This window comes from Spodoptera frugiperda, chromosome 31 (genome assembly GCF_023101765.2).
Source record: "Spodoptera frugiperda isolate SF20-4 chromosome 31, AGI-APGP_CSIRO_Sfru_2.0, whole genome shotgun sequence".
Classification (NCBI taxonomy): Eukaryota; Metazoa; Arthropoda; class Insecta; order Lepidoptera; family Noctuidae; genus Spodoptera; species Spodoptera frugiperda.
This window is the reverse complement of record NC_064242.1, coordinates 69,119-93,674: the sequence shown is the minus strand read 5'-3', so window position 1 is coordinate 93,674 and position 24,556 is coordinate 69,119. Positions and strand designations below refer to the sequence as shown.

Genomic DNA, 24,556 nt, shown 5'->3' with positions numbered 1-24,556 from the left:
CGAGAGTCGAGCCACATGCCAGAAAGGTTTCGTGTCGGGCCGGTCAGCCGTCGGGACTCGGGTGGCAGTGTCGGGTGTCGGCCGGGACCCGGGGGCGTGGAGCGCGCCGCCGCTGTAGTCGCGCGGTCGCGCGCTACTCTCGCTCTGTCAGTGCCTTACGAGACGCGGCTGCGAGCACGCGTCCCCGCGCCTCGAGTGACCGGAGTGTAGTGCACGAGTGCCACATGACACAGCGGACCACTGCCTCTCTCCTGCGCCTTGTTTGACGCCTGCACGATGTCCTGTGCCCGGGGCCTTTGCACTGCCGAGAAGATATTCATCTTCATCAACATCGCCTTCGCAGTCAGTATTTCCTTATTTTCTTGAATATGTAGGTACGTTTACATATCTAACGTTTTGCGGATTTATATAAAATAGGTAAGTTGTACCTAGATAAACTTAGGGCATACGCTTTCTCAGTAAATAGTTAAAATAAAATACAAAATGGGAAGGTAGCTATCGAAATAAGTTAGGGAAGACTTTCCAATCTCTTCTTATTGAGAATTCAGTTAAAACTTAAGTATTTTTTTTTTATTTAGTTAAGTATGTACCTACTTTAAAAAAGTTTATCTACACAAATTAAGACGGCTGCTCGTTAAAATATAACTACCTGTCTAGTCAGCCGAAGCTTATTATTCTGTGGCCGAAGCACAGTAGTCCAACCTAAGCATGGCATCATAACCTACCTGTAGATACGTATGCGTAGTTTAGTAGGTCCGATCCGAGCCCTAAACAAACCGTTACGATTACGATGCACCGCAGGACCGGTTGTGTCGGTAATGTTGTGTGCACGTGAAGAATGCAGCTTGTAAACAAAGAACGCTCCCTGCTCTCGCGCCCGCCAGCCGCCACTGCCGCCCGTGTCAGTGGTAGCCCGATACAAGTTGTGTTTGCGACCCTTTAGTACTTGTACTTATTATTCTGTGCCTTTAGTAGTAGGACTACTACGAAAGGCATTTTACTTACTGTGAACGACTTCGTTTAAAGTCTTAATATTTATTATCAAGGGTGTCGAATGAAAACGTAGCGGTACGTGGAACAAAATGCTTGGAGGGTATTTTTGATTTGTTTTATAGTATCTATTTGGTATAACTACATATAGAACTAAACAAAACTAACAACATACACACCACTATTACACATAACGAATTTTAGACATTCGCGGGTGCGAATATCTGCCGACGATATTCGCGAATGCAATGCGAATATTGAATTAGGAAATTAGACCACATTATCGTATCATCAAAACTTACTTTTAAGAAACACCAAAAATCTTGAAAGTTTGGAGCTTTGATCTTAAATAACTTTCGACGCTCACATAAAGTGACATTGACGTTATATTTTTACTCCTAACGGTGATCTCAAATTTGAAATCAAAATTAAGCCCTTCCCTATTTTTTATTTATATCAATTGTGTACATTCCCGCACTGTTCCGACTTCCGAGCATAGTAAAGTAAATCATGTTAATACTAAGTAGTCAGAAAATGAAAAAAAAAAAGTTCAAAGGTAAAAATTGATAAAAGATTAAGAAAATAATATGTTTTAGTACGTTTTTTGTAGGTAGTTATCTTAAATTTTCGTATAGTTTATAGGTAAGTTGCAGTGAAAAGTACTGTACCTGTACCAAATAAAACAGTTTAATCGGGACATAACGTTTTGTAATAAATAATTGAATTTACCTTTTTGTGACGAACAACTTTATTTATTTTCATGATGATCATATTCGAAATATTCGCATTAAAAATTGCGAATCTAAATGTTATGTGCGAATATTCGTGAATGGGAATGCAAAGGTTCGTTACATCACTAGTATGCTATGTAATGTACTTATTGTTTTTAAATTGTATGTAGGTACATAATCTGTTGATTAAGTTTTAATGCAAAGTTTTTTATGAATATAAAGTAGTAACTAGGTAGGTATACTATTTCCTTAGACAATGTGTTTTATTTTTATAATACAAAGCTTGATCACTTCGTCACACTTTAAATTGACTGTCTACCGCTCACCGGCGCTGAGATATGGCATTGACTGATTGTTCCATAAAAAAGAGAATATTTAAGGAATTTCTATGAAACAATCTGTCCTTCAAACCACGGGTAGATCAGAGACAGCGACGGCGAACGTTACACAAATTTTCATTTGTTATGAAACGAGCAAGATTTGTGAGTATAGGTACAAATCTTGCTCATTTAATGGTTACTTAACCCAATCCATAGCAATTGTTTGCAAATCGATAGTTACTAAGGAATAGTTTAAGTATTCATTAAACGTCCGTGAGTACGGCAGTTCATTACAATCATGTGATATTGGTCCAGATTTGTTGTTCTGTTCGAGACAGAGTGCATCGGGAGGCCTGCTGTGCACACTTTGTGAACGCATCGATATCTGCAGTCTTGTATAGTTTGAGTGCATCATTATTATGATTGAAAATGCTTTGTTGTGCAATGCGCCAAGGTGCACAGGACGGTTAGCCCTGAAGCTTGTATTCCTATTCCTGTGCCAGTGGACCTGACCGTGCTGCGACGTGCTGCTATGTGCTGTACTGTTCGGAACTCCTTTTGACATAGTTAATTATCGTGTTCGATGATATACTTAATATCTGTAGATGGTTCAGGTTGTTAGCTGTATGTCTAATTTCTAACCAAATGGTCAGTGTAATTAGCTGAAGGCTGGAGAAAATATGACAAATGGTAAAGCATTACTAATGTAAATAAAAAATCTTATTAAATAAATAAAATTGCAATGCCCAGCCAGAGCCCGACTCGGTAAATAGTAATACGCAAACGATACGTGACGTAGGTAATTTATTTTATTTTGTGAGACCCACGTATTGTAATGTGAGTGCACATTAATCACAAGGAAAAATAATGAATAACTAGTTACAATGAATAAGTACATGAGATATAAATGCTTCCCGGTTTTACCTAGTTAGGTTGGTATAATGACGATGACGCGCTGTTTTACGTGGTTTTACGCCCAATCCAACCGAGGCTCGGGATAATACGAGTTTGTCAACTTCTTAGAATGGTGAGAACGAACTGGCCTCACGGAAGGGTGCTGTGACGGTATTTGGAGTTACTTGAGTTGTGGTGATGGTAGACTGGCATTACCGTGTCCTATGTGCACCCTATATAGTAACATGTAATTCATACTCGACAAATAGCTTCCATCTACAAGTGCTTACTAAGTTATATTTGTCGTAAGTAATTTGCCGGGTCCCGGCCTGTTAAGTGTATGCAATACGATACGCAACTAGTGGGAAATTCGATTCCCATGTCGGACAAAATGAATTTTGCTAATTAAAATTTCCGATAAATGGTTATAATGAGAGCGAGGTAACGGCTGGTGCACTGTAATGTCTGCTACGTAGTGGCCTGGTCTTGTTCTTGCCAACCCCGGACTTTGGACTGGAGTACGTTCTAGCGGCTGCATACCTAAGTCCGGGTTGTAGTCAAGTATTGTATTTACCCGCCTGCAAAGTGATGCGAGGCATAGGTTTACTTAGACGAGCGAAACATTGGTGTGTCATGGCCGCGCACACGTCACCTCCTCGGACGTGAACAATGGCCGGGTCGCTGTGCGCAGCTGCACGGGATGAATCAGTAGAGCCTGCGGCCGCCGAACGTTCGGATTTCAATCACAGGGGCGCGGCGTGCGGGGGCGGCGGGGGCGCATGTCGAACTAGTGACGCGGCAGTTTGCGTTACTGCACTCACTGCCGCCTGATTACTTCATTCCGCCTTACTTCTGGTGGAGATGTCTCAGCCCCGCAGTGGTGCTGCGCCCGCTTGATGTTCGAGGCGAGTCTACACGGACATCAAGCTCTGTTATAAGCATGAAGGCTGTCGGGCGCGGCCTCTAAACTCGGCCTTACAATTATAAAACTGGCTCTGTGCGCCGGCGCACACCACCGCTTCTCTAAGCACCGGTCGATTGGTAAATTATTTACCAAGCCCAATCGTGCTATTGGCGCGCCGTCTTACCTTGTACCTGATAAAAAATACATCAGTGTGTAGTCGAGCAAGAGGCGGACGCGCGCTAGATGACAGGATGCCTCAGTCTCGGACTAGTTTAGTCACCAGTCGTATGAATTAACTGGGGATATTGTGATTGATTTATTTCATTTTACGAAACACTCACACACTAAAACGTAAATAAACTGACTGCCTCGTTGGCCGGGTGGTTGTAAGTGCGACTGCCGGTCAAGGGGTCTCGGGTTCGATTCTGCAAATGTGCTCGGTAGATGGCAATAGGCTCATCATCTTTTACATGGGGCTTACAACATACATTGTGAAAAGAAAAGAAAATGATAAAAAAAGTAAATAAGATAAAAGAAAATAAAAATTAAGTGTCCTCGTCACAATAATTCGGGTTTTCCGCACCGCCGTCCAGTTCCATTGAACCTGACGTCGAGCATCACTGCACAGCCGTGTACTGCAAGTCATGTTGCCGCAGACTTCCTGCGGAATGACTCCATGTTAGCTCGTTCTCCAGCTGACTGAACCCAAGCAAGATAAAATCCACTAAACATTTCACCATCCTCGGGAATCGAACTCCGGACCCCTCGCTTTGCGGTGTGTTGGGCATGGTGAGTGGAAGTGTAGACGCCAGTGACTAGTGGCGAGTAGTGACGCTTCGGTTAGGTAACCAAAATGTTGCCGGATAATTAAGGCGGCCGGGGAGGCGGCACCACGCGCACGAAGCCCTACTTAGGCACTGTCTCACGAGGTGGCGCGTGACGTCACCGGGACGCCAGCAGACCCTCAGCCGCACGCCACATGTGGAGAGTAATGACGGCCTAGCTAGCACGAGACACTTAATGTCGGCAGTTCAGTGCGGTACAGTGTGGTTCGATTACAGACCTGCACAACGTACCAAATGTTAGATCATTAACCATCAAGTGTTACTTTGATGTGAATGAGAGCCGGCAGTCAGCGAGGGTCTGCCCGCCAATTTATTCAGGCGACAGTTGCTTGGTCATGTCAAGACGATATACACGGTGTAACAAAAAGGGGGGAACTATACATATAATTAATGCATGTATTCGCAATAATACTACCCGGGCCATCCTGGCGACCGGGTTCTTTTTTTTTATTTATTTTGCAAATAGGTTACAATGTAACTCTTTTACACGTCAATCTTTTAAATAACTAGATGAGGTTCTTAATATGACTCCAATGATGTGTATATCTATACATATAATAAAATCGTAGAAAAGTGCTGTCTGTACATTGAAAATAAAAATAAAAAAAATAGCAGGGGTTATTGTTATGTCGATGTCGAACCCAAAAATGTAATTAACTTTTTTTTTGTCTGTTTGTCTGTTTGTCTGTTTGTCTGTTCGTCTGTGCGCGCTAATCTCAGAAACGGCTGATCCGAGTTGGATGTGGTTTTCACGAATATATTGTGGGATGCTTAAATTTACATTTAGTGTTTGTTTCATGTCAATCGGTTCATAAATAAAAAAGTTATGTCAAATTAAAGAATCACGTCGAACATTCTATGCTTATACCATTAATCTCCGCAACTATTTGACGGATTTGGTTGAAATTTGGTACAGATATAGTTTAGAACCTTAGAAAGGACATAGATATATTTTTATTTCAAAAAAAAATCAAAAAATAAAAATAAGAAATAAATTATTTATAAATAATTCTATGTCGATCGTTACACGACTTCGGTTCATGTTATTGTTTTAATTTATCGAAAAAAAGTAAATAAATAGTAAAAAGGTATGAAAAAAATAATATCAATATAATTAAACTTTTAGTATAAAGAAAATGCCCGAACGGAGTATAAATAAATAATCCAAGTTGTCTTTATCCTCGATAGATGGCGTTGGGATCGAAATAGATCGCGCTATTGTTTCGTTACATTCATTTGGTTGGGTATCGGCCGAGCGCTTCGGTACTATCGTAGAAAAAGTGTATTATCAGTCGTATGATTATTTGTCTGTAGTGGTTCTGCTGTTTCGTATATTCTAAATTGGTTTCGTTGTATTTGTCAATTAATAAGTTTATTTGTTGGGTTTTCCTGGTTTTTTGGTTAAACTATTTAACGTAGGTTTAGTTTGATATCGATTATTAGTAGTTACTGTAGTTAGTTTTTTTATTAAAATTGTAAGTCTAATTTATAAATTAATTAGATTAGATTTAAGTCGTTTCTTTTAAATTATTTAGTTTAAGCTTGGTTATTATAGCATAGAGGATAGGTTGTAATATAGTTTCTTTTTTAATTGTTATAAATTCGTAATTCGTAGCTTTCTTTAGTTTTAAGTTAGTTTAAGTCCGTTTTTAAACTATTTTTTCAATGCCCTAACTGAGTATACATCTATTAAATTCAAACGCAGAGCTCATTATGTTGATTTTTGAAGAGTTCCCTGGAATATCTTCCACATCTCATTTTTGAAGAGATCCCGCGAGATCGGGAACTATGTGGTTAAAACCAAAAATTTGCCGGAAGTCACTATTCCACGCGAACGAAGTCGCGGGCAAAAGCTAGTAAATAAATATATTACAACTGCCAATATGTTAATTGTCCACTTCATTTACCTGCAAGATTTACGAGGTTTTTGAAATAACGCGGGCCTCATTAGGTGCTTGTACCACAATACTAAATAATACTCGTCTGTTTCCTATAAAAAATGTATAATGTTTATTTTCAACAAATAAAATTATCAAATATCTTTATTGCTGAACAGTAGATTTATAAGGCATTGTAACATGTTAGATGAATGCCCAATTAAATTCTATAATTCCCATAGTTATATCTAATGTACACAGTGTTGCATATTACGTTAATATTTATTTGACAACGATGGAGATCCCCGAGACTCTGGCATCTAATATTTATAAATAACATCACGAGAACATGTCGATACAATGATTTTTCTATGACAAATATTTCGAAACGTGAAAACTTGACCTGCTTCACACACCCCAAGGTTTTTCACAATTGTGTGCAAATGATGGCGGCGATCAGCTCGCACTCCGCTCCTCGTGTCCTCGTGTCGTCTGCACCCACCGCTCTCTAACTGAATAGTCAAATATTCAATTTTGAACGCTCTCAAGAATAGTTCTGCGACGGTCATTACAAATTCTTTGTATAACGATAGAGACAGAACAATATTTTAGTATAACTTAAAATCAAGAAGCATTACAGTTACTATATTCCGGCGTACCTGAGCTAATGTATTCTCTTTAGTCACAGCCTTCGGCAACGAAGGAATGTCATGCAGGTACCATAGTAATGTATGCTAGACGTACCAATGTAACCGTCACTCGGTGGAGTGAGGAGGGGCGCTGAGTGACGCAGGCAATGCGAGGGAGACCGGGAGTAGCTGATGAAGAGCAACTGGAAGGAATCTGAACGCTGGAGTTATGGACTAGACGAGGTACTTCAGTCGCAAGTTTACTTGGTTGCACGACGTTAGACTTTGTGCTTTCCTGCTCCGTCGGAACCAAGGCAGGTGCGCGGGGGCACTGCCGGCGATTGAGGACACCGTACACACTAATTTTAAATCATTCAAAATGACATTATACCATACCGTTTGTTACACATATTATTTGTCGTGTATCAATAGCTAATAAAAATACAAGTTTACTAGAAGATACCATCAAATGACCGACCACGTCACGATCTGACGTACTATACATATCGAATACAGGTTATTTGAAACTGCCCAACGACCTCGCCACCGCGTGTTAATAACTTCGAACACAACTTCGGTTCTACGACTTTTCAAAGTTATCAGATTTTTTGTTAAACCATTTTCATACAAAAAGTAAATATTTCGATTAACAAACGTTCGAAGTCTACGTTTAAGTTTCAAAATAAGCTATATTTATATTTTATTTAGTTTTATATAGTCTTCAGTTATGTACCGCGAGGTGCGAGAACATTTAACTCGGTAGGTAACTATACCAGTACCTAGGTAGTAGGGGTAGATGGGTCCGGAACTGCAGACAACCTAACGAGTTACCGGGGCTCCGGCTTAAAGCAGGAGTAGGAACGGGTTGGTTTTTAGTCAGTAGGAGTCTGACAATCTCACTCGTCATTGGATTCCTTCCCCGCATAAATAAGGAAGGACACATAAAAAAAATAGATAATTATAACAAACGCGTAGATACGTAAAGCGCATGCGCCTGAATATAGTATTTTCTTCTGTAAAAGCTCGTGAAGTCGTGAAGGTTCTGCTCTGGCGAGACAATACAAAGTGTACTGTTTACACAATGGTGGAAGAATGTGACCGAACCTGGACCACTGGCTACTGAGTGAGTAGTGACTGAGCGATTCAACAAGTTGATCCTTCAGTTTGCACATTTTTAATTGAATATAATGACAGAGTGCTGACTTAATGAGATATCTCGCGGCGCGCATAAGGAAACTCGCTCGTAGACAAAGAAATGTTGTAATTATATCGTACACAATTACTGCAGGTACATACCTGTATGTATGACTAGCTACTGCCGCGTCGGTACACCCGCTCTGCTCGGCTCCTGCTGGTCGTAGTGTGATGTTATACAGCCGATGATGACGTGATATAATAATATGTTGTATACCTTCCTCGATACATGGACTATCCAACACAAAAGTAATTATTCAAATCGGACCTGTAGTTCCGTTTAGATATATTAATATCTATATCTATACTAATATTATAAAGCTGAAGAGTTTGTTTGTTTGTTTGTTTGAACGCGCTAATCTCCGGAACTACTGGTCCGATTTGAATAATTCTTTTTGTGTGGGATAGCGCATTTATCGAGGAAGGTTATAGGCTATAAAACATCACGCTACGATCAATAGGAACCGAGCAGAGCGGGTAAAACCGCGCGGAAGTAGCTAGTATTAAATATGTTAATTAATTGATTATGTTGATAAAGTAAAAAGTATAGAGTCTAGCTAGATGATAGCAAAAAGTTAACATTGTCCTAAAGTCCTAAATAGGTAATCCTAATCCCAATTCGTAAAGTCTAGAAGTAGGTCCGTCGCCCGCGGCGTCGTGTGGCCCTTGGTTGTGTCTGTCACGGGTACCACTAGCTGATGCCCGCGGCTTCGTTCGCGTGGATTACGGCCTTCGTGACTAATAAAAATAGCCTAAGCTACTAAGCCTTAGTTGATAAGGAGTAACTTAGAAACTTCTAGGAATAACCTAGTTACTCTATAATTACTAAGGAGTAACTTAGTACATTTTTTTAATCCTTAGTTACCAAGGAGTAACTTAGGTAGCTAGTACTAAGTACATTAGATACTTAATAAAGGTTCAATAAAAGTCTCTTCAAAATTGGTCCAGCCATTTTAGAGATTAACCAGAACAAATAATCAGACAGACAGACAAAAAATGTAAAAAATATCCCACCAAAACCATTCCGCAAAGAACTAGTGAAGCCTCTATGGCGCTGCTTGTTTACCTCTAAAAGTAATAAAATGTCGTGCCGAGTCTAAGGCTCCTTGCTGCGATTTCTGTATTTTTATACTTAATGACTAATGTTACTGACCGTTGAACATTGTACGTCCGTGGGTACAAGCCAACGGCTAAATCACACTGGTCCTATCCAGAGGTTCTCAAAGAGGGGCCTGACAGTGCGGCGCAATGCCAGTAGTGCTTCCAGTAAACCATGGTACGCCAGTGTCTGCTTCGCGCTTGACTTGGCGGATTATTTTGGTGTATGTATCGTATCAATCGTATGCGTAGTAAAACATGCATAGTATGCGTGTATTTCAATATTACAAACACCAACAGACACTCCAATATTATTTACTAGTCTAGATTAGACTAGATCATATATTCTTACACTATTATTGGCTTAGTAAACACAATTTGTGACTAATTTTGTAGAAAGAATACTTGAGTATTCAGAGAGGACCAATCATTGCTTCCTACAGCATAGACGGTAGTCCTGCCTGGATCTGCAGACGGGGTGGCAGTCGCGGCATGCCTGGCACGGCCGTGGTGCGGCTGGAGTGGCCGGGCAGTGCGTGGCAGTGCGGCCCGGGCGGCGGGCGGCGGCGCACGTGGCGCGCACTGGGTCAGGGTCAGCGCGCGGGTCGACGGCCGCGCGCCCGCTCCGACTCCTTGCTCCTCCGTGCTGCTTAACTCGCTGCGATACATAAACGTACGCCGCAGAAGTTTCACTGCATAGCTAATTAGGTACTTAGGTACATGCCAGCCTCGGGGACAGACACAGAGTTAGAGCTCGTTTCCAATTCACAAAGGTTAATTAAGTGTAAATATACGGTTAGGGTTCGAGCGCTGCATAATTTATAAGTGGCTTGGAAAAGTAGATACCTAGCCGAGAGTCACCGTGCGACGCGTGCGGACGTGCGGAGTGGACCTTCTGCCGGCGGCGTGTGTCGCGCGGTCACGTCTTGCTCGCTGCACTGCTCTCGCTCCTTACAGTACTGGTGAAGCGATGACACATTGCGGCGCGGTCAGCGACCTCGGGCTCCCAAACCTTTACAAATTACTTACATCGCATCATTCAGACTTCCTGGTTTTTATTACGTTATTAGACACAATGATATTTGCCAATAATAACATGTACAAAAGATGGCGACCGTGAGCCTGCTCTACATATGTACGTTATATATTTGTGTCCATGCTGACACCTCGACTCGAGCACATCGTCACCGTGTGACTTTGAATACCGACACAACGTGCGTGTTCCAAGATATACAAATACAGATTCCGAATACGCATACATAAGCAAAGCGTTCGCGGCAACACGAGCCGAGAGCCGTTTTGTTAATATTTCGCAGAGTAAGCACACAAGTAGCGTGGCTGGCTGGCTGCGTGACCGATCGTACTTGGGAATTGTCGAACGGATGACGTCACGGCACAGTACGGCGCCGCCACGCTTGCACCGTGTTCCAGTACCGGTGTCTGAACAAAACTGAACATCATTGTAAGACTTGCTCAGTGGAACAGTTTACGCTGCAAGTCCACGTTAGCCCACTTGGCGGCACGCGGCACCTGGACGTACGCTACGTAGTTCTACATTCGTGGGCATAACACATCTCTCACTGCCAGTCCTACAGCAGCCATTTCTGTCAGCATGTTATTGTAGACCCGGTGCAACCCACCTACCTGCTTCACTTGTTACATTAAGCGTAGTAGCACTATCAGTGCCGGTTTTAGCACGCTGTCGCCATCGACTAATCCATTCTACCATCGATAGACGGCATCGAAAGATTCTGTTTTATATTGTACAAAAAATAGTAACAAATGTACAAAAAATAATTTCAGTTAATGAATTGGTGTAGCGTCCTAGAGTGAGTTGAAGAAGGAACTATAAGTGGGCACGTTTGCGTCCGGCGCCCCCGGGGCGGTCGCCCGGCCGCGCCGTGCCCTAACGCGGCTAGTGAGCTTTATATTCCTGACATTAGTTCTCGTTGTATGCTTCACGTGCCGAGAGCTAAGGCGTTTATTGTTCTTGATGTAAAATAAGTTTTTGTCCATAATGCACTTTGGTTAACATTTAGTTCGCCGAGTGAAGCATTCTGTAATCTTACTCGGTCCTGCGCCTAATGTTAAAAATGTACTTGAATGACCCGAGATAACCCGCCTGACTGCCCGACCTACACTGGTATGTTAATATCGGCCAGAAGTCGGCTCACAACGCGCTCAGTCATTCTTATCGGCATTTTATGCGATTTGCTTCTGAACGAGCACTTTGTAGCAAATCAGGCGAATAGCCGAGATAATGAGATATGCGATAATACGATAGAATGCAGTGGAGCACAGAGGCAGCGTTGTGCCACGACCTCCTTGTGCTGGGGAGAACAGCCCTCCACTGTGGTCGCGTTGTGGGCGGGAGACAAAGTCCTCGGCCATCGCATGTCACGTCTGCGGGCTGCGCACTACACTCACTTCAAGCGCAAACCAACCGGTTCCTATTTCGGGACACCGCACCGGTTCCCGGTGGTAATAATAAAACTTACTGACTCAATAACAGCAACTTTATCAAAGCCAGTAAGGCTATTAATTGAAATAAATATTGGCAAAACGTGCGTCACATCCTATGAAATATTAATAAAAAAAACCTTTATTGCTGCTTTTCCTTCCATTTATTAGTAAACATGCCTACTTAATAAACACTTGATTGATTTAATCTATTCTAAGTATTATCTGAGCGATCGGCATCTGGATGTTTGTATATCACAGCTTGCCGTCTGTTGGTTAGCTTTCTGTTGTTAACGTGGACCATTCTTCAGTTCTGTCTCGTACGCCTCCCACACCATTCAAGCCGTCTGTAGCCAGTGTCCGTGCATCTTATGCCCGGTTTACATAATTCCAGTCCAGCGATCCAGTCCAGTACTGGATTGCTTACTGGAAAAATGTAAACCGGCACTGGAATGAACTGAATCCAGTAAGCATTCCAGTCCAGTAACTGGATTCGCGGTCTACTTTTCGGTCCAGTGCGATCAATCCAGTGCAACTGGAATAATGTAGACGGCCAATCCAGTGCCATTCCAGTGCTGACGAAGTACACACGTGTTGGTTGTTTTTGCGGACTTTTTTTGCGAAGAAAAAGGATTTAGGCGAAGAATTTATCTGAAGACGAAACTATAAAGTTTGTCTCTATATACAGAGATAATTTTTGAAATAGTTGGTTTTGGCAATCGAAACATACCACTGAGGCTTCTGTAACTATCTCCAGTAGTTAAAAAATCCAATTTCTCACCCAAATCCGTTCCTTTTTTTAGTTCCTTATCAACCTCATTAATAACTTCTTGTAGCAAGAGTGATTGAGCACGTTTAAAACATTTTCGAAACTGATCTCTTCTTGAAATCATTGTCACTGTAGTGTTCACACTTCAACGGCTTCTAAATAACTGGAATAATGTAGACGTAACGATCCAGTCCAGTACTGGATTGCTTACTGGACTGGATCGCTGGACTGGAATAATGTAAACCGGGCATAATAGTATTGTATTGTGCTCGCCATAGGCGTAGCCAGGAGGGTGGGGGGGGGGGGGTTGGGTGTTCAAATCCTCCCCGAAAAGTTAAGATAAAATCTGTTCATACATAAATTGTATTTTTTTGTCATGAATGAAGGAAGTTTGGTTCGTTTTACTTTCTTAAACCCCTCCCGATACTAAAACCTGGCTACGCCTATGGTGCTCGCTGTTTTTAATTATTCGTATGTATTTGCCTGGAGCACTTGTGCGATTAAAGCGTCCCGTATTTACTCAGGTTCCAATGTAGCAAACGCTTTGTTAAAGTCAACGAACCCTATGTAATATGTTTTGTTGTATTCTATATAATTTGTCGTAGTGTGTGTAAATGGTCAATACTTTAGAATTTGCTTCGGACACCAGCTTGTTCCTTAGGTTGGTTTGCATCCAGTGTGTTGGTAATTCCGTATTAAATACAAGGAAAACAACGCTTGCTGCGCTCCTGCAATACATGCTCTACATGGTGGTGGTGTGGTGTTGCAGATGTACAGCGGCGCGCTGCTGGCGACGGCGGCGCGGCTGGCGTGGGACCCCAGCACGTACACGTGGTTCCGGTTCCTGTGCGCGGCGCAGTACCGCGTGTCGGCGGCGTACGTGTTCGCGGCCGGCGTGTGGCTGGCCGCGCTCGTCTACCTCGCCGCCGCCGCCGCGCAGCGCAGCGCCGCCCACTGCCTGCACGTCGTACGTAGCCCCTGATATTATTACATTTTACTAAATCTAATTGACACTTAATGTCCAATCCAAAATTACTTCGGAAAAGGCCATAGGAAAGTTTACCTATCAGGTTTCACTATTATACATTTAATAGATATAATCGTCCTTTGCTTTCAAATCATGAATATGCTATAATATAAAGTCTGAAGTGTCCGCGTGGCAGAAGGCGCTGGCTATATTAGAGGATTGGTGTTACAGTACGCCGCTGGCGTGGTGTGCCTCGCCGTGAGCGAGGTAGGCTATGGTGCGTGGATGGGGGCCTCGCTGGCGGCCTGGTGGCGCTCCGCCCCGCAGGCCGAGCTGGCGCGCCGCGGCATGGACCTGCTGCACGACTTCAAGCCCGCGCTGCTCGCAGTGGAGCGCTACCGCGACGTGGCGCGCCCGCTCTACGACATGATCGAGGTACTGCAGCCTGTGCCGGGTGCAACCAGCGACACGGCGCCGCACAGACAGCCCCGACTGACCGAGGCTCCGTGTTGCAGGAAGTGGAGCGGGAGGCGCCCAACAACGCCTACGTGATCATCGTGTTCGGCGTGCTGGGCGTGGTGCTGCAGGTGGCGGCGTTCGTGATGGCGCGGCGGCTGGCGGCGCGCGCGCGGCGGGCCCCGGCCTGCGCGCCGCCCGAGAAGGAGGGCGCCGTGTGCGCCGTGTCGGCCGCCGACGACGACAGCGACTGCAACGACGCGGAGCGCCCGCCGCCCGGCTGGCGCAAGAAGGCCAACCTGCGCATGTACACTATACTCGACAAAATTTTCTAGCAGGTCAGTGTTGGCGGGGCTTTACCCCCCCTCCCGTAAACATACATACTATTTAATGTGAGACTGTCATATGGAGAAGTTGCTTACAAAACAATTTGCTGACTATAACAATCAGCAAATTGTTTGTTGCTGCCGGAGACCAGCTAGGTAGACCATGATGGTCCCGTTGTACGGTATGCGTAAGGGAGCGAAATGAAACGAATGACTGCTGAGAATATACTGTGTTTTATTAATGAAATATAATTAATTTATACACTATTAGGATTACAAAGATTATGATAATAGAGGGGACACTACACCTCCCCCCTGAAAAAAAAGGAAAATGCTTATTACATTAGCATTTTTCTTGCATTACAATAGATAACATACAATACATGATAATTATGATTACTTAACTAGAGTGATACAATTTAGTGCGGTTTTTGTGTATTACATCGGGCTTATTATTTCGCATAATTTCAACATTCGGTGACATATCTTTTATCACAACATATGGTCCAGAATAAACACAATTTAATTTGTTTCCAACCTCATTTTTAACAAGAATCAGATCATTTGGTTTATATACAACTGGATTCATATTTCTATCGTATATTTCTTTTCTTTTAATTTTACTAGATAGTAAATTTTCTCGAGCCTCCTTTTGTGCCAATTGCAAACGAAATTTGAGTTCTAAAGGGTAGTTATCAAAAGTGTAGAGGGGATCTATTATATTACTTAACAAATTACTAGGGAGAGAGCATTTCTTCCCAAAAACAAGCTCATACGGTGTAAATTTTGTTTCTCTATGCACGGACGTGTTAAAGGAAAAGCACCAAAATGGAAGCCATTGACTCCACATTTCGGGATGGTTGTCGCATTGAATTCTGAGGAAGGAACCAAGGTGTTTATGCGAATTTTCTAATGCACCTATTGACTGATGGTGATAGGCGGTAGAATTAGTTTTTGTAATGTGTAAAAGTTTACATACCTCGTTCATTGTTGAAGACATGAATTCTGCACCTCTATCTGTTGCGATCTCCTTCGGAATTCCATATCGCAATATAAAATTATTTACTAAAATTCTAGCTACCTCTGTTGTGTTTTTAGAAATAAGTGGATAAGCTTCAACGTATTTTGAAAGTTCGCACTGCAGAGTCAAAATATATGAATAATTAGTATTATCTCGCTCTAAGGGACCAACGATGTCCAAATATATTTTTTCAAAGGCAGTGTTTGCGGTTGACGTTATTACCATAGGCTCTTTTACGTATGTCGAATACTTATGTCGCTGGCATTTGTCACAGCGTTTTACAAAATTAATTACATCTTTTTCTAATCCTGGCCAAAAATAGTATTTTTTAATATTAGATAACATCCGTCTCATACCCGCGTGGCCACTTGTGGGCAAGAGATGGAAGTCATTCAATATTACCTTTTGATCATCTTTATTTTCTATTCTAATAATGTCCTTTAATATACATAACCTAGGCATAGTAGCACTTCCGTATATTTTTACTTCATTTAATAATTTTTCCACGAAAACATTATTTCTTTTAGTCATTACAAAATATAGTTCATTAATTCCATTTTTTAAGCATGCTTCATCAAGTTCTCTCACAAATTCCGCTGGGGTAATTTGCGATTGAGAATCCATGTATTTAATATAAATTGAGTTCCTAACAGGAACATAACAAAACGTTTTAGTTTCAAAACGTACGTCATTTTGTTGTTTTATAGAGTTTAATTTCTTCTTTTCAATAAATACTAATTCTATGTGGTCCTTAGGTTTAATATGCGCCTCTACGACTTTTGGTTGATCAGACCAATCGTCGGTAAAGTCGATATTAGCCGAAGAATCTGGCATAGTTTGCGCTATCTTTCTCTTTTGCGCTCTTGTCATGACATTTATTATTTTATTAGACATTTCCTTTAAATCTTGTATTTTGATACGAGACAAAGCATCTGCAGCTGCGTTATCTGTACCTTTTACATACTCGATACTAAAATTGTATTCTTCTAATAATAGCCGAAACTTCATCAACCGGCTTGACGGATCCCTCATATTAAATAAATAAACTAGAGGCCTATGATCTGTTTGAATTTTGAATTCTTTACCGTATAAATAGGGTCGAAAGTGTTTGACCGCCCAAACAATTGCCAAAAGTTCCTTTTCTATAGTTGGATAATTTTTCTCCGCTTTATTTAGACTCCTACTGGCAAAAGCAACGGGTCTCATATTTTTATTCATCATCACGGCACCGATCGCGTGGTTTGACGCGTCTGTTTGAATTATAAATTGATTATTTGGGGAAAAATCCGGGTAAGCTAAGACAGGCGGTGAAGTAATACTTTCTTTTAGAGTTTCAAATGCTTTTTGACATTGATCGTCCCAATTAAAACGAATATTTTTCTTACATAATCTATTTAATGGGCTAGCTTTCTCGGCAAAATTTGGAACAAACTTCCTATAATAATTTACAAAGGCTGTAAATCTCTTGACCTCATCGGTAGTTTTGGGCTGTGGGTAATTTCTAACTACTTCAATTTTTGACGGATCCGGTAGTATTCCTTTATCAGAGACTACATGTCCTAAATATAATATCTGTTTCTTTAGAAAATCGCATTTCTGCGGGTTCAATTTCAAGTTCACCTTACGAAGACGTTCAAAAACATCTTGTAAGTTTTTGTTGTGGTTATCTAATGAAAACCCATAAATAATTAGATCATCCATGTAAACAAAACATTTTTCGTAGGTAAGACCCGACATGGCCATATTCATCATGCGTGAGAACGATCCGGGACTTGTTTTCAGTCCCATAGGCATCCTCACCATTTGGTATTGTCCCGAGTCAAATGCGGTGTATTTTCTACTGTCTTTATGTAATTTAACATTATAAAAACCATTATATAAATCTAAATGAGTGAAATATACACTACCTGCTAATGCGTCTAATATTTCAGACATATTAGGCAGTGGAAATTTGTCATCTTCGATTAAATTATTCAATTTCCGGTAATCTATCACTAATCTTAATTTCTTTTCACCACTATCATCAGACCTTTTCGGTACTAAGAGAAGTGGACTTGACCAACTGCTGTTACATTTTTCTATTATATTTTCTCGTAGTAATTTGTCAATTTGAGACTTAATTTCTTGTTTTTGTGAATGAGGTAAACGATACGGTTTCGTAAATACCGGACTAACGTTTTGTTTTAAAGTAATAGTGTGTTCATAAATATCCGTGGTTGACAACTTATCACCTTGTAAATAAAATATATCCGAATATTTAGCACATAGGTTCTCAATAGAAATTTGTTCCTCCTCATTTAAGTGTCCTAATTTCAATAAAGAAAATAATTGCTTTACCCTATTCGCGTTGCTATTAGGCTTATCGAATGTACATATCGAGTAATCGCTTAGTTTGTGAACTTCTGGTTCAATATTTTCCAATGTTAACGTATTTTCAGTAGTATTTAGTATCCTTATTGGTATTAAACCATTTAAAGGTTTGACTATAGAACTAGCTAAATAAATACCTTCGCATAATTCCTTACAAATTACTACGCATTCTTCAGTATAATTAGTTTTAATATAATGAATTGATTCACATCTGGGGGCAACATTCCAGATGTATTTATCATTACGTTGTATACGCAAATTACATTTTATGTTATTTCCTACTACTAATGTTAAATAATCGTTCTTTAAATCAATAATCGCACTATATGTGTTTAAAAAATCTTGGCCGATGATACCGCTTGCCTTACATGGTAGCGAATCAAAAACATAAAACTTGTGTCTAAATAATTTATCATCACTTCGTAATTTTAAATATGTGTATCCAATTGCATGGACTTTGCCACCAATTCCATTTATAATAATCTTCTCATTATGGATTGGAAGATTATGTTCGAGTGCATGTTTATATTTAAGAGCCGAAATGGTAGCGCCCGTATCAAGTAACCAAGAATGAATCACGTTGTTTAGAGATAATCTGATGCAACAATTACTACTAGTAGTTAAGATAAAATTATTAGCCTCGAAAAAACTTATTTTCCGCAACATCGCTATTATTTTCCGTTTCAGTTATTACGCGCATATGTTGATTGCGATTCCACCTATTTCCACGACGGTTATTATTATTATTATACATACCTCTTTTCTGCCAGGGTCTTTGTACTGGCCGAGGAGCAGACATAGGGACTTGATTTTGACCTCTAAAATTAGGATTATAATTAGTTCGCTGCGAAAACACTCTGCTATTAAAATGCTGACCTCCGCGATGGTAATTTTGCCTTCTAGGGGAAGAAAAAGTATGACTGGTAGGTTTATTATAATTTTGATGGGACATACCTAAGATTTCACCAGCTGATGTGGAAGCAGACCCGATATCCTCCTCCATTGCAGCCTGGATTGCGTCCTTCAACGAGCTGTAATTCCTGGATGTAATGACAGTACTAAGTCTGCGATTACGCAACCCATCGGCGAATTTTTTAATGGCATACTTTTCGTTTAGAGGTTTTAAAATGTTGTAACAATCTGAATTTCCACTGGATTGCGCAATCGTCAGCTCCACAAACATCTCGGTAATTTCCTTACCATAATCCTGAATATTTAAATTATTTTGTCTACATTTTTGTAATTTATCTTGTATGGCAGGGGCTGATTTTTGGGGCAAAAGCTCTTTCCGCATATCATTGATCAAATCTGTTACAGTTGAATAACTACACTTTATTTTCAATTTTGCACCTTGTGACAATCTGCTTTTTAATACAAACTGAATCAATTTATGCTTACATTCATCTTTTTCCAATACAGACGCATAGTATTCGATGTTATCAATCAGTTGTTTAGTATTAAATTCATCGTCATTCATTTGAGCAAGTAAGGACAAAGCAGTTTTTAAATTGAATGTTTCCGCCATGTTTACGTTAGTTTCGGTCATATCAGAAAATTTATCTTTAAAATCACTAGATTTATGTTTTGTACATAGAAACTCTATGTCAGTATACAAGGACTGAAATTCGGAGGACAATTTGATAACTAAATCGGTGTCCTGGGTAGACAATCTTCCCTCTTTTATATCTTTGTTTAATTCACTTATAAGTAACGTATACTCGTCATAAAATATTTTTGCCTCCTCTAACTTATTAACAACAATTTGTCCTTGGCGCCTTTTAGGACCAATTTTAATCAGATAAGTCTTTATATTTTTCAGTTTATCATACAATTCCTTTAATTGTAAAATCATAACTTACCAAGCATTGCCGTCACATGGAGTATAGAACTTACAGATCATGACACACATTAGATTACATTTGTTTTTTATATCTTAGAGTCCACTACATTAGTTTTTTATAACTTATCGTCCACTAGAAAGGAGCATAGTCAGTAGTCCTACCCGATTTGCAAGTAAGAATTACCTATTTAATACGCACTTATCTGAGCTGCACTTTCACTTTTTTTTTTTTTTTGACGTAATTATTTTACCCGCACTTCACTTTTTTTTTCACATTTTTTTTTCACTGATGCCGTAGATGATGTTGCACCGTCATACGATGTCCTCGCTTTTTGCATCACGGCGGCCGCGACGAAAAATGGAAGAGCGCAGGTTTTGCCGATGTATTTCCTGCTGCATCCAGCGCATATGACACTTCCTATACATTCGGTACAGGAAAGCAAGTAGACCAACTCCCAGAACCAATGCAATTACCGTCAGAATTATGCTAGCGGTGCTTAGATGAAACTTTATTTCCTCAAATGATGCCTGGTTGGACCCTCCGATCGCGTTTTGGACGACAACTTTTTCTTCATATTTTGACTTTGAGGATCCCATATTGACAATTTTTGATGTATACGACAGCACTCAAGTGTACTACGATTGAGTCTAAATTGTTCATCTTGGTAACAACTAAAGTTCATTTAATGTTTTACATTCTTATACCAAAATAGGTCAGACTTCTGCGCGATAGGTATCACATACACGACACTCGTATGACACCTTCTTTTGGCAGGGTCGCCATGTACGGTATGCGTAAGGGAGCGAAATGAAACGAATGACTGCTGAGAATATACTGTGTTTTATTAATGAAATATAATTAATTTATACACTATTAGGATTACAAAGATTATGATAATAGAGGGGACACTACACCGTGCCTACTTTGACTCGACCCCCGAAGTCGACAGATGAGGAAGAACTTCATACATTCAACAATTCACTATGGCCATGGACTGCATGGTTTGACAGTTGTCCTAGGCTAGGAAGGTCCTGAAGCCTGCCTGGCAATCGTCAAATTGACTAAATATCGGAAATATTAAAAACAAAAAGTTATAAAATTGACTAAAGCCCATTCATGCGTTCTGGTTACCGAAGTGAAACTAGAAGCACTCTTGAAACGTTAGAAATGTATTAGTCGGTCTGTCTGTCGCCAGTGCAAGCTAGCCACTATGCGGAAACCAGAATGTGTTAAGGCCATATACGCAAGAGCATTTTTTAACGCGCGTTAAAAAGACGTTCAAATAGAACAATACTAGTTTGGCCGACTTGGGCGCTGAACGTTGGGCTTCAGCCGCTTTGGGTGATACTGGCTAACTTGTATTGCATACTTGGCCACGCTGTATTTTAACATTAAGTTTTTTTTTTTGTGTTAATGTAATTGTTTTAAACCCGTATAACGTCCATTCTACACATACGATACAATTAAACTGTACGAGTTGATATTCTGTAAGTTTTATTAACTTGTTCAGGTAAACGAATAGCGAATTAGCTTAGAAGTTTAATATTATGTTTTAGGAAGAGACAAGCGCTTCGGGCGTAGCCAGAGCGCGGAGCGAGGCGAGGGCCGGTGGGGCGCGCGCCCGCGCGACGCGGCGCCGGGGGCGCGGGGGCGCGCGGCGCGGCCGGGCCGCGTTGGTGGCGCGCGATGCGGCGTGGGACGCCGTGCAGGCGCAGCTGAGGGCGCGCGCGCCCCCGCCCCGCGCGCCCCCGCCCCCGGCGCCGTCCGCGCCCGCCGCCGCGCTGCTCATCCTGCACACGGAGCTGTAGCACCCACCCCGCGCGGCCCGGCCGGCCGCGGGCGGCGCCACGGGCTGCCATTCTTATTGCTAGAGTCACGAGACTTGCCTTCCACCTGTAACGCCGGCTCCACACGTTGGCCCCAATATTGGCCCCAACGCTATTCATCCAACGTGTGGATCTAGAAAATGGCATTGGTCCCAACGTTAGGGCGAGCGTTGGTAGTTGGCCGGCTCGTGTCGGTTTCATCAAAGGAATCTGCGCCAACGCTCGCGATCTGTCCACACGTTGGCGCTTTGCTCAGTTCTGTTACAACACGCAGCGAGTGCATACGTCGAGCGAGAATGGCTTTCTCATCCACAAAATCGTCACCGGCTTGGACAAATGAAAAAGTAATAGAATTTATAGAACTTTATCAAGCACATCCAATAATATGGGACGCAACTCGAAAGGACCACAAAAATAAAAATTTATTAGCTGATGCATGGCGCACCATTCAACAAAATATGGGAATGAATTTCTCAATCGAAGATTTAAAAAAAAAGCGAGAATCATTAATGAGCACATATCTAGACACACGGCAGTGTGTCCGCCAAGTTCGAGCAAAAAACCGACACACCGGCCGTGGGTTATATTACACGAACCATTTCGGGCCAAGTTCGACCCACCTATAACTCAAAATCTATTTTATCTACGCATATGAAATTTCTAGTATCTGTCGAGATCTACTTACTTATCTAAAATACAAAATTTCATTAATGTACCTACTGTAGGTCTTGAGATATTGACGTCAGAAAATCGCTATTTTTACTATACACTCACTGACTGACTCACTCACTCACTCATCAAAAACCTAGACCACTTCTAATGGTCGTATTGACTTGAAATTTGGCATGGAGGTAGGTCTTTAGGTCAAGGTAAAGAAAAAAATGGCCAAGTGTGAGTCGGTTTTAAAAATAATGAAGGTGTAAATTCATACCCCTAAGGAACTAAAACAAAAAAAAAATATCTTTATCTTCCAATGGTCGTACCGACCTAAAATTCGTTACGAAGGTTTGTATTTAGTCAAAGTAAAGTAAAATAAGAAAAAAAGAAAATAAACCTTACAAAAATAAATAAAATCCCACCCAAAACACAAATGTGAAAGGCTGCCAAGTTCGATAATATTGGAATGCTTCGCCTATAAAAGAAGTGAGATCTAAATAAGTACCAAGTTCCATACACAGACCTCAGTTAAAAATGATATAACTTGGCAAGTTTTAATAGAACATTATATACTTGAATCATTGCGTTTAGTAGGTTTATAACAAAGTGTGTGAAAACTTGCCAACTTGTTATATCATTTTTAACTGAGGTCTGTGTATGGAACTTGGTACTTATTTAGATCTCACTTCTTTTATAGGCGAAGCATTCCAATATTATCGAACTTGGCAGCCTTTCACATTTGTGTTTTGGGTGGGATCGCCTTTACAGAAAGAAAATTAGTGACTCTACTCGATCTGGATCATCAACAGATGATATTTTTAAACCAAATTGGTTCGCTTATGAGCTCATGGATAGCTTTCTTGCTCCGATTTATGATAAATCGAATACAATTACTATTAACACAGAGAGATTGTCTTTTTATTTTTTCTCAGTAACAAATATCAATGTGCACTCATCATTACTATAAACGCGCTCAGAGCTGTTTCGATTTCTGTATCGGACATCTTCACATTGGCGTTGACGGGATAGAACTAGTTTATTAGCCAACGTGTGTACGCCTCACCGAGTTTGCAGTCCAACGTTGGTACGAGCGTTGGGACCAACATGTGGAGCCGGCCTAAAGGTCTGCCGTATCTCATAAGTTTCTATATTGTTTATATCGAGTACAGACTGCCATATTACGTAGGAAACGGTTACATAGTTAGGCGATATATTACTATGTTATGTAAGTAGAGTAAGTGAAGGAGGATCTTCAAAGAATTTAGGTAGTGTGCCATGTCGTAGTGTTGCATGTATCGCACGAGTGGCGCCCTCTTGTTGTTATATATTCTTGTAGCTCCTATATCGTACGTAGGGTCGGAGAGTTAGTTGGTTAGTGCAAACTATATTTTATAGATATGTTTTGTAGGAAGTTGGGTAGTGACTTGTTGTCTTGTAGCGGAGTATCGAGAGACGTGGTGCTATCAGCGCCAGCCGAGTAGTGGCTGGCGTGCGTACGTACTGTGTACGTGCGAGACGCAGACTGAGTGCGATATCACCCGTTACATTGTTACTGCACATCGATTGTATGTGCTGTGTTACATCGAGCGAACATTATTACATTTCAAGTCTCCTGTCATTTCAGTTTGAACATTGTGATACCATTTTGCTGTGATTTGAGTTAAAGTACACGAGCGAAGTAAGCAGTAGGTGTCGGTAACCTGGTGCCAAATAGTGTAAGCTGTAGCACGTACGAGTCGTTCACTGTCGTAGACAATACAGTATACAGTACACTAGACAATAAGCGATACGCACAGCTGTGCCCCCACTGTTATGTTAAGCAATAAAGTGATATTTTTGTAATACTCCTGCGTTTTATTTCCAATCCTTGGCCAATGGCCACACTATCCCGACACACGGCCATTGCCCGCTACTCACTATACAGCGCCTGGCCGTGTTGTTAGACGCGCTAAAACTATCATTAATTTTATACTTCACTAGCTACGTCTAATCTTATACTTAACAAAAAACTGACTTCAAATGCCATAAACTGGAAATCATGACAAAATGATGACAAAACATAATTATTACGGGGTGATCCATCAACTCGTCCCACATGCCTGCGGCCCATTTGGGACGACCTGCAGAAAATCAAAATAAATACTATTTTCATTCTGCAACTCGTCCCACGTTATTTTCAAATTGAGAAAGGTACTATCAGTAGCAAAAGAGTTAGTGTAAAATCTTTACTAATTAAAAGAATTGAAGACCATTGAATAGACCTTTTTAATGTGTGTGTATTTGTTAGAGTGGCGATTTGTTTTATTTGGATAATCATTTGTAAATGTGAACATTGAGAACTTTATGTAAAATATTAATAAAACCACTTCGTAGTACTCGTT

At 41.0% G+C, this 24,556-nt stretch overlaps 2 protein-coding genes across 2 annotated transcripts; one reads left to right on the top strand and one right to left on the bottom strand.

Moving 5' to 3' along the window:
- Positions 1-24,019, top strand: LOC118276063 (uncharacterized). Its single transcript, XM_035594201.2, has 5 exons — positions 1-342; positions 13,481-13,678; positions 13,910-14,113; positions 14,194-14,472; positions 21,249-24,019. Exons 1-4 carry the CDS (start codon positions 277-279, stop codon positions 14,467-14,469), a joined length of 744 nt encoding a protein of 247 aa, XP_035450094.1. The 5' UTR covers positions 1-276; the 3' UTR covers positions 14,470-14,472; positions 21,249-24,019.
- Positions 14,676-21,227, bottom strand: LOC126912961 (uncharacterized). The gene has a single exon (XM_050707578.1). The coding sequence runs from the start codon at positions 19,701-19,703 to the stop codon at positions 18,486-18,488; it is 1,218 nt and encodes a 405-aa protein (XP_050563535.1). The 5' UTR covers positions 19,704-21,227; the 3' UTR covers positions 14,676-18,485.
- Positions 24,020-24,556: the final 537 nt, after the last annotated feature.

What these genes read in the sequence shown, in the direction of transcription:
- LOC126912961 (XM_050707578.1), bottom strand. Translation starts at nt 19,703, where the DNA reads ATGATTTTACAATTAAAGGAATTGTATGATAAACTGAAAAATATAAAG.
- LOC118276063 (XM_035594201.2), top strand. Translation starts at nt 277, where the DNA reads ATGTCCTGTGCCCGGGGCCTTTGCACTGCCGAGAAGATATTCATCTTC. An exon ending in TCATCAACATCGCCTTCGCA is followed by an intron (nt 343 to 13,480) that starts GTCAGTATTTCC and finishes GTGGTGTTGCAG; the next exon opens with ATGTACAGCGGCGCGCTGCT. An exon ending in CCGCCCACTGCCTGCACGTC is followed by an intron (nt 13,679 to 13,909) that starts GTACGTAGCCCC and finishes TTGGTGTTACAG; the next exon opens with TACGCCGCTGGCGTGGTGTG.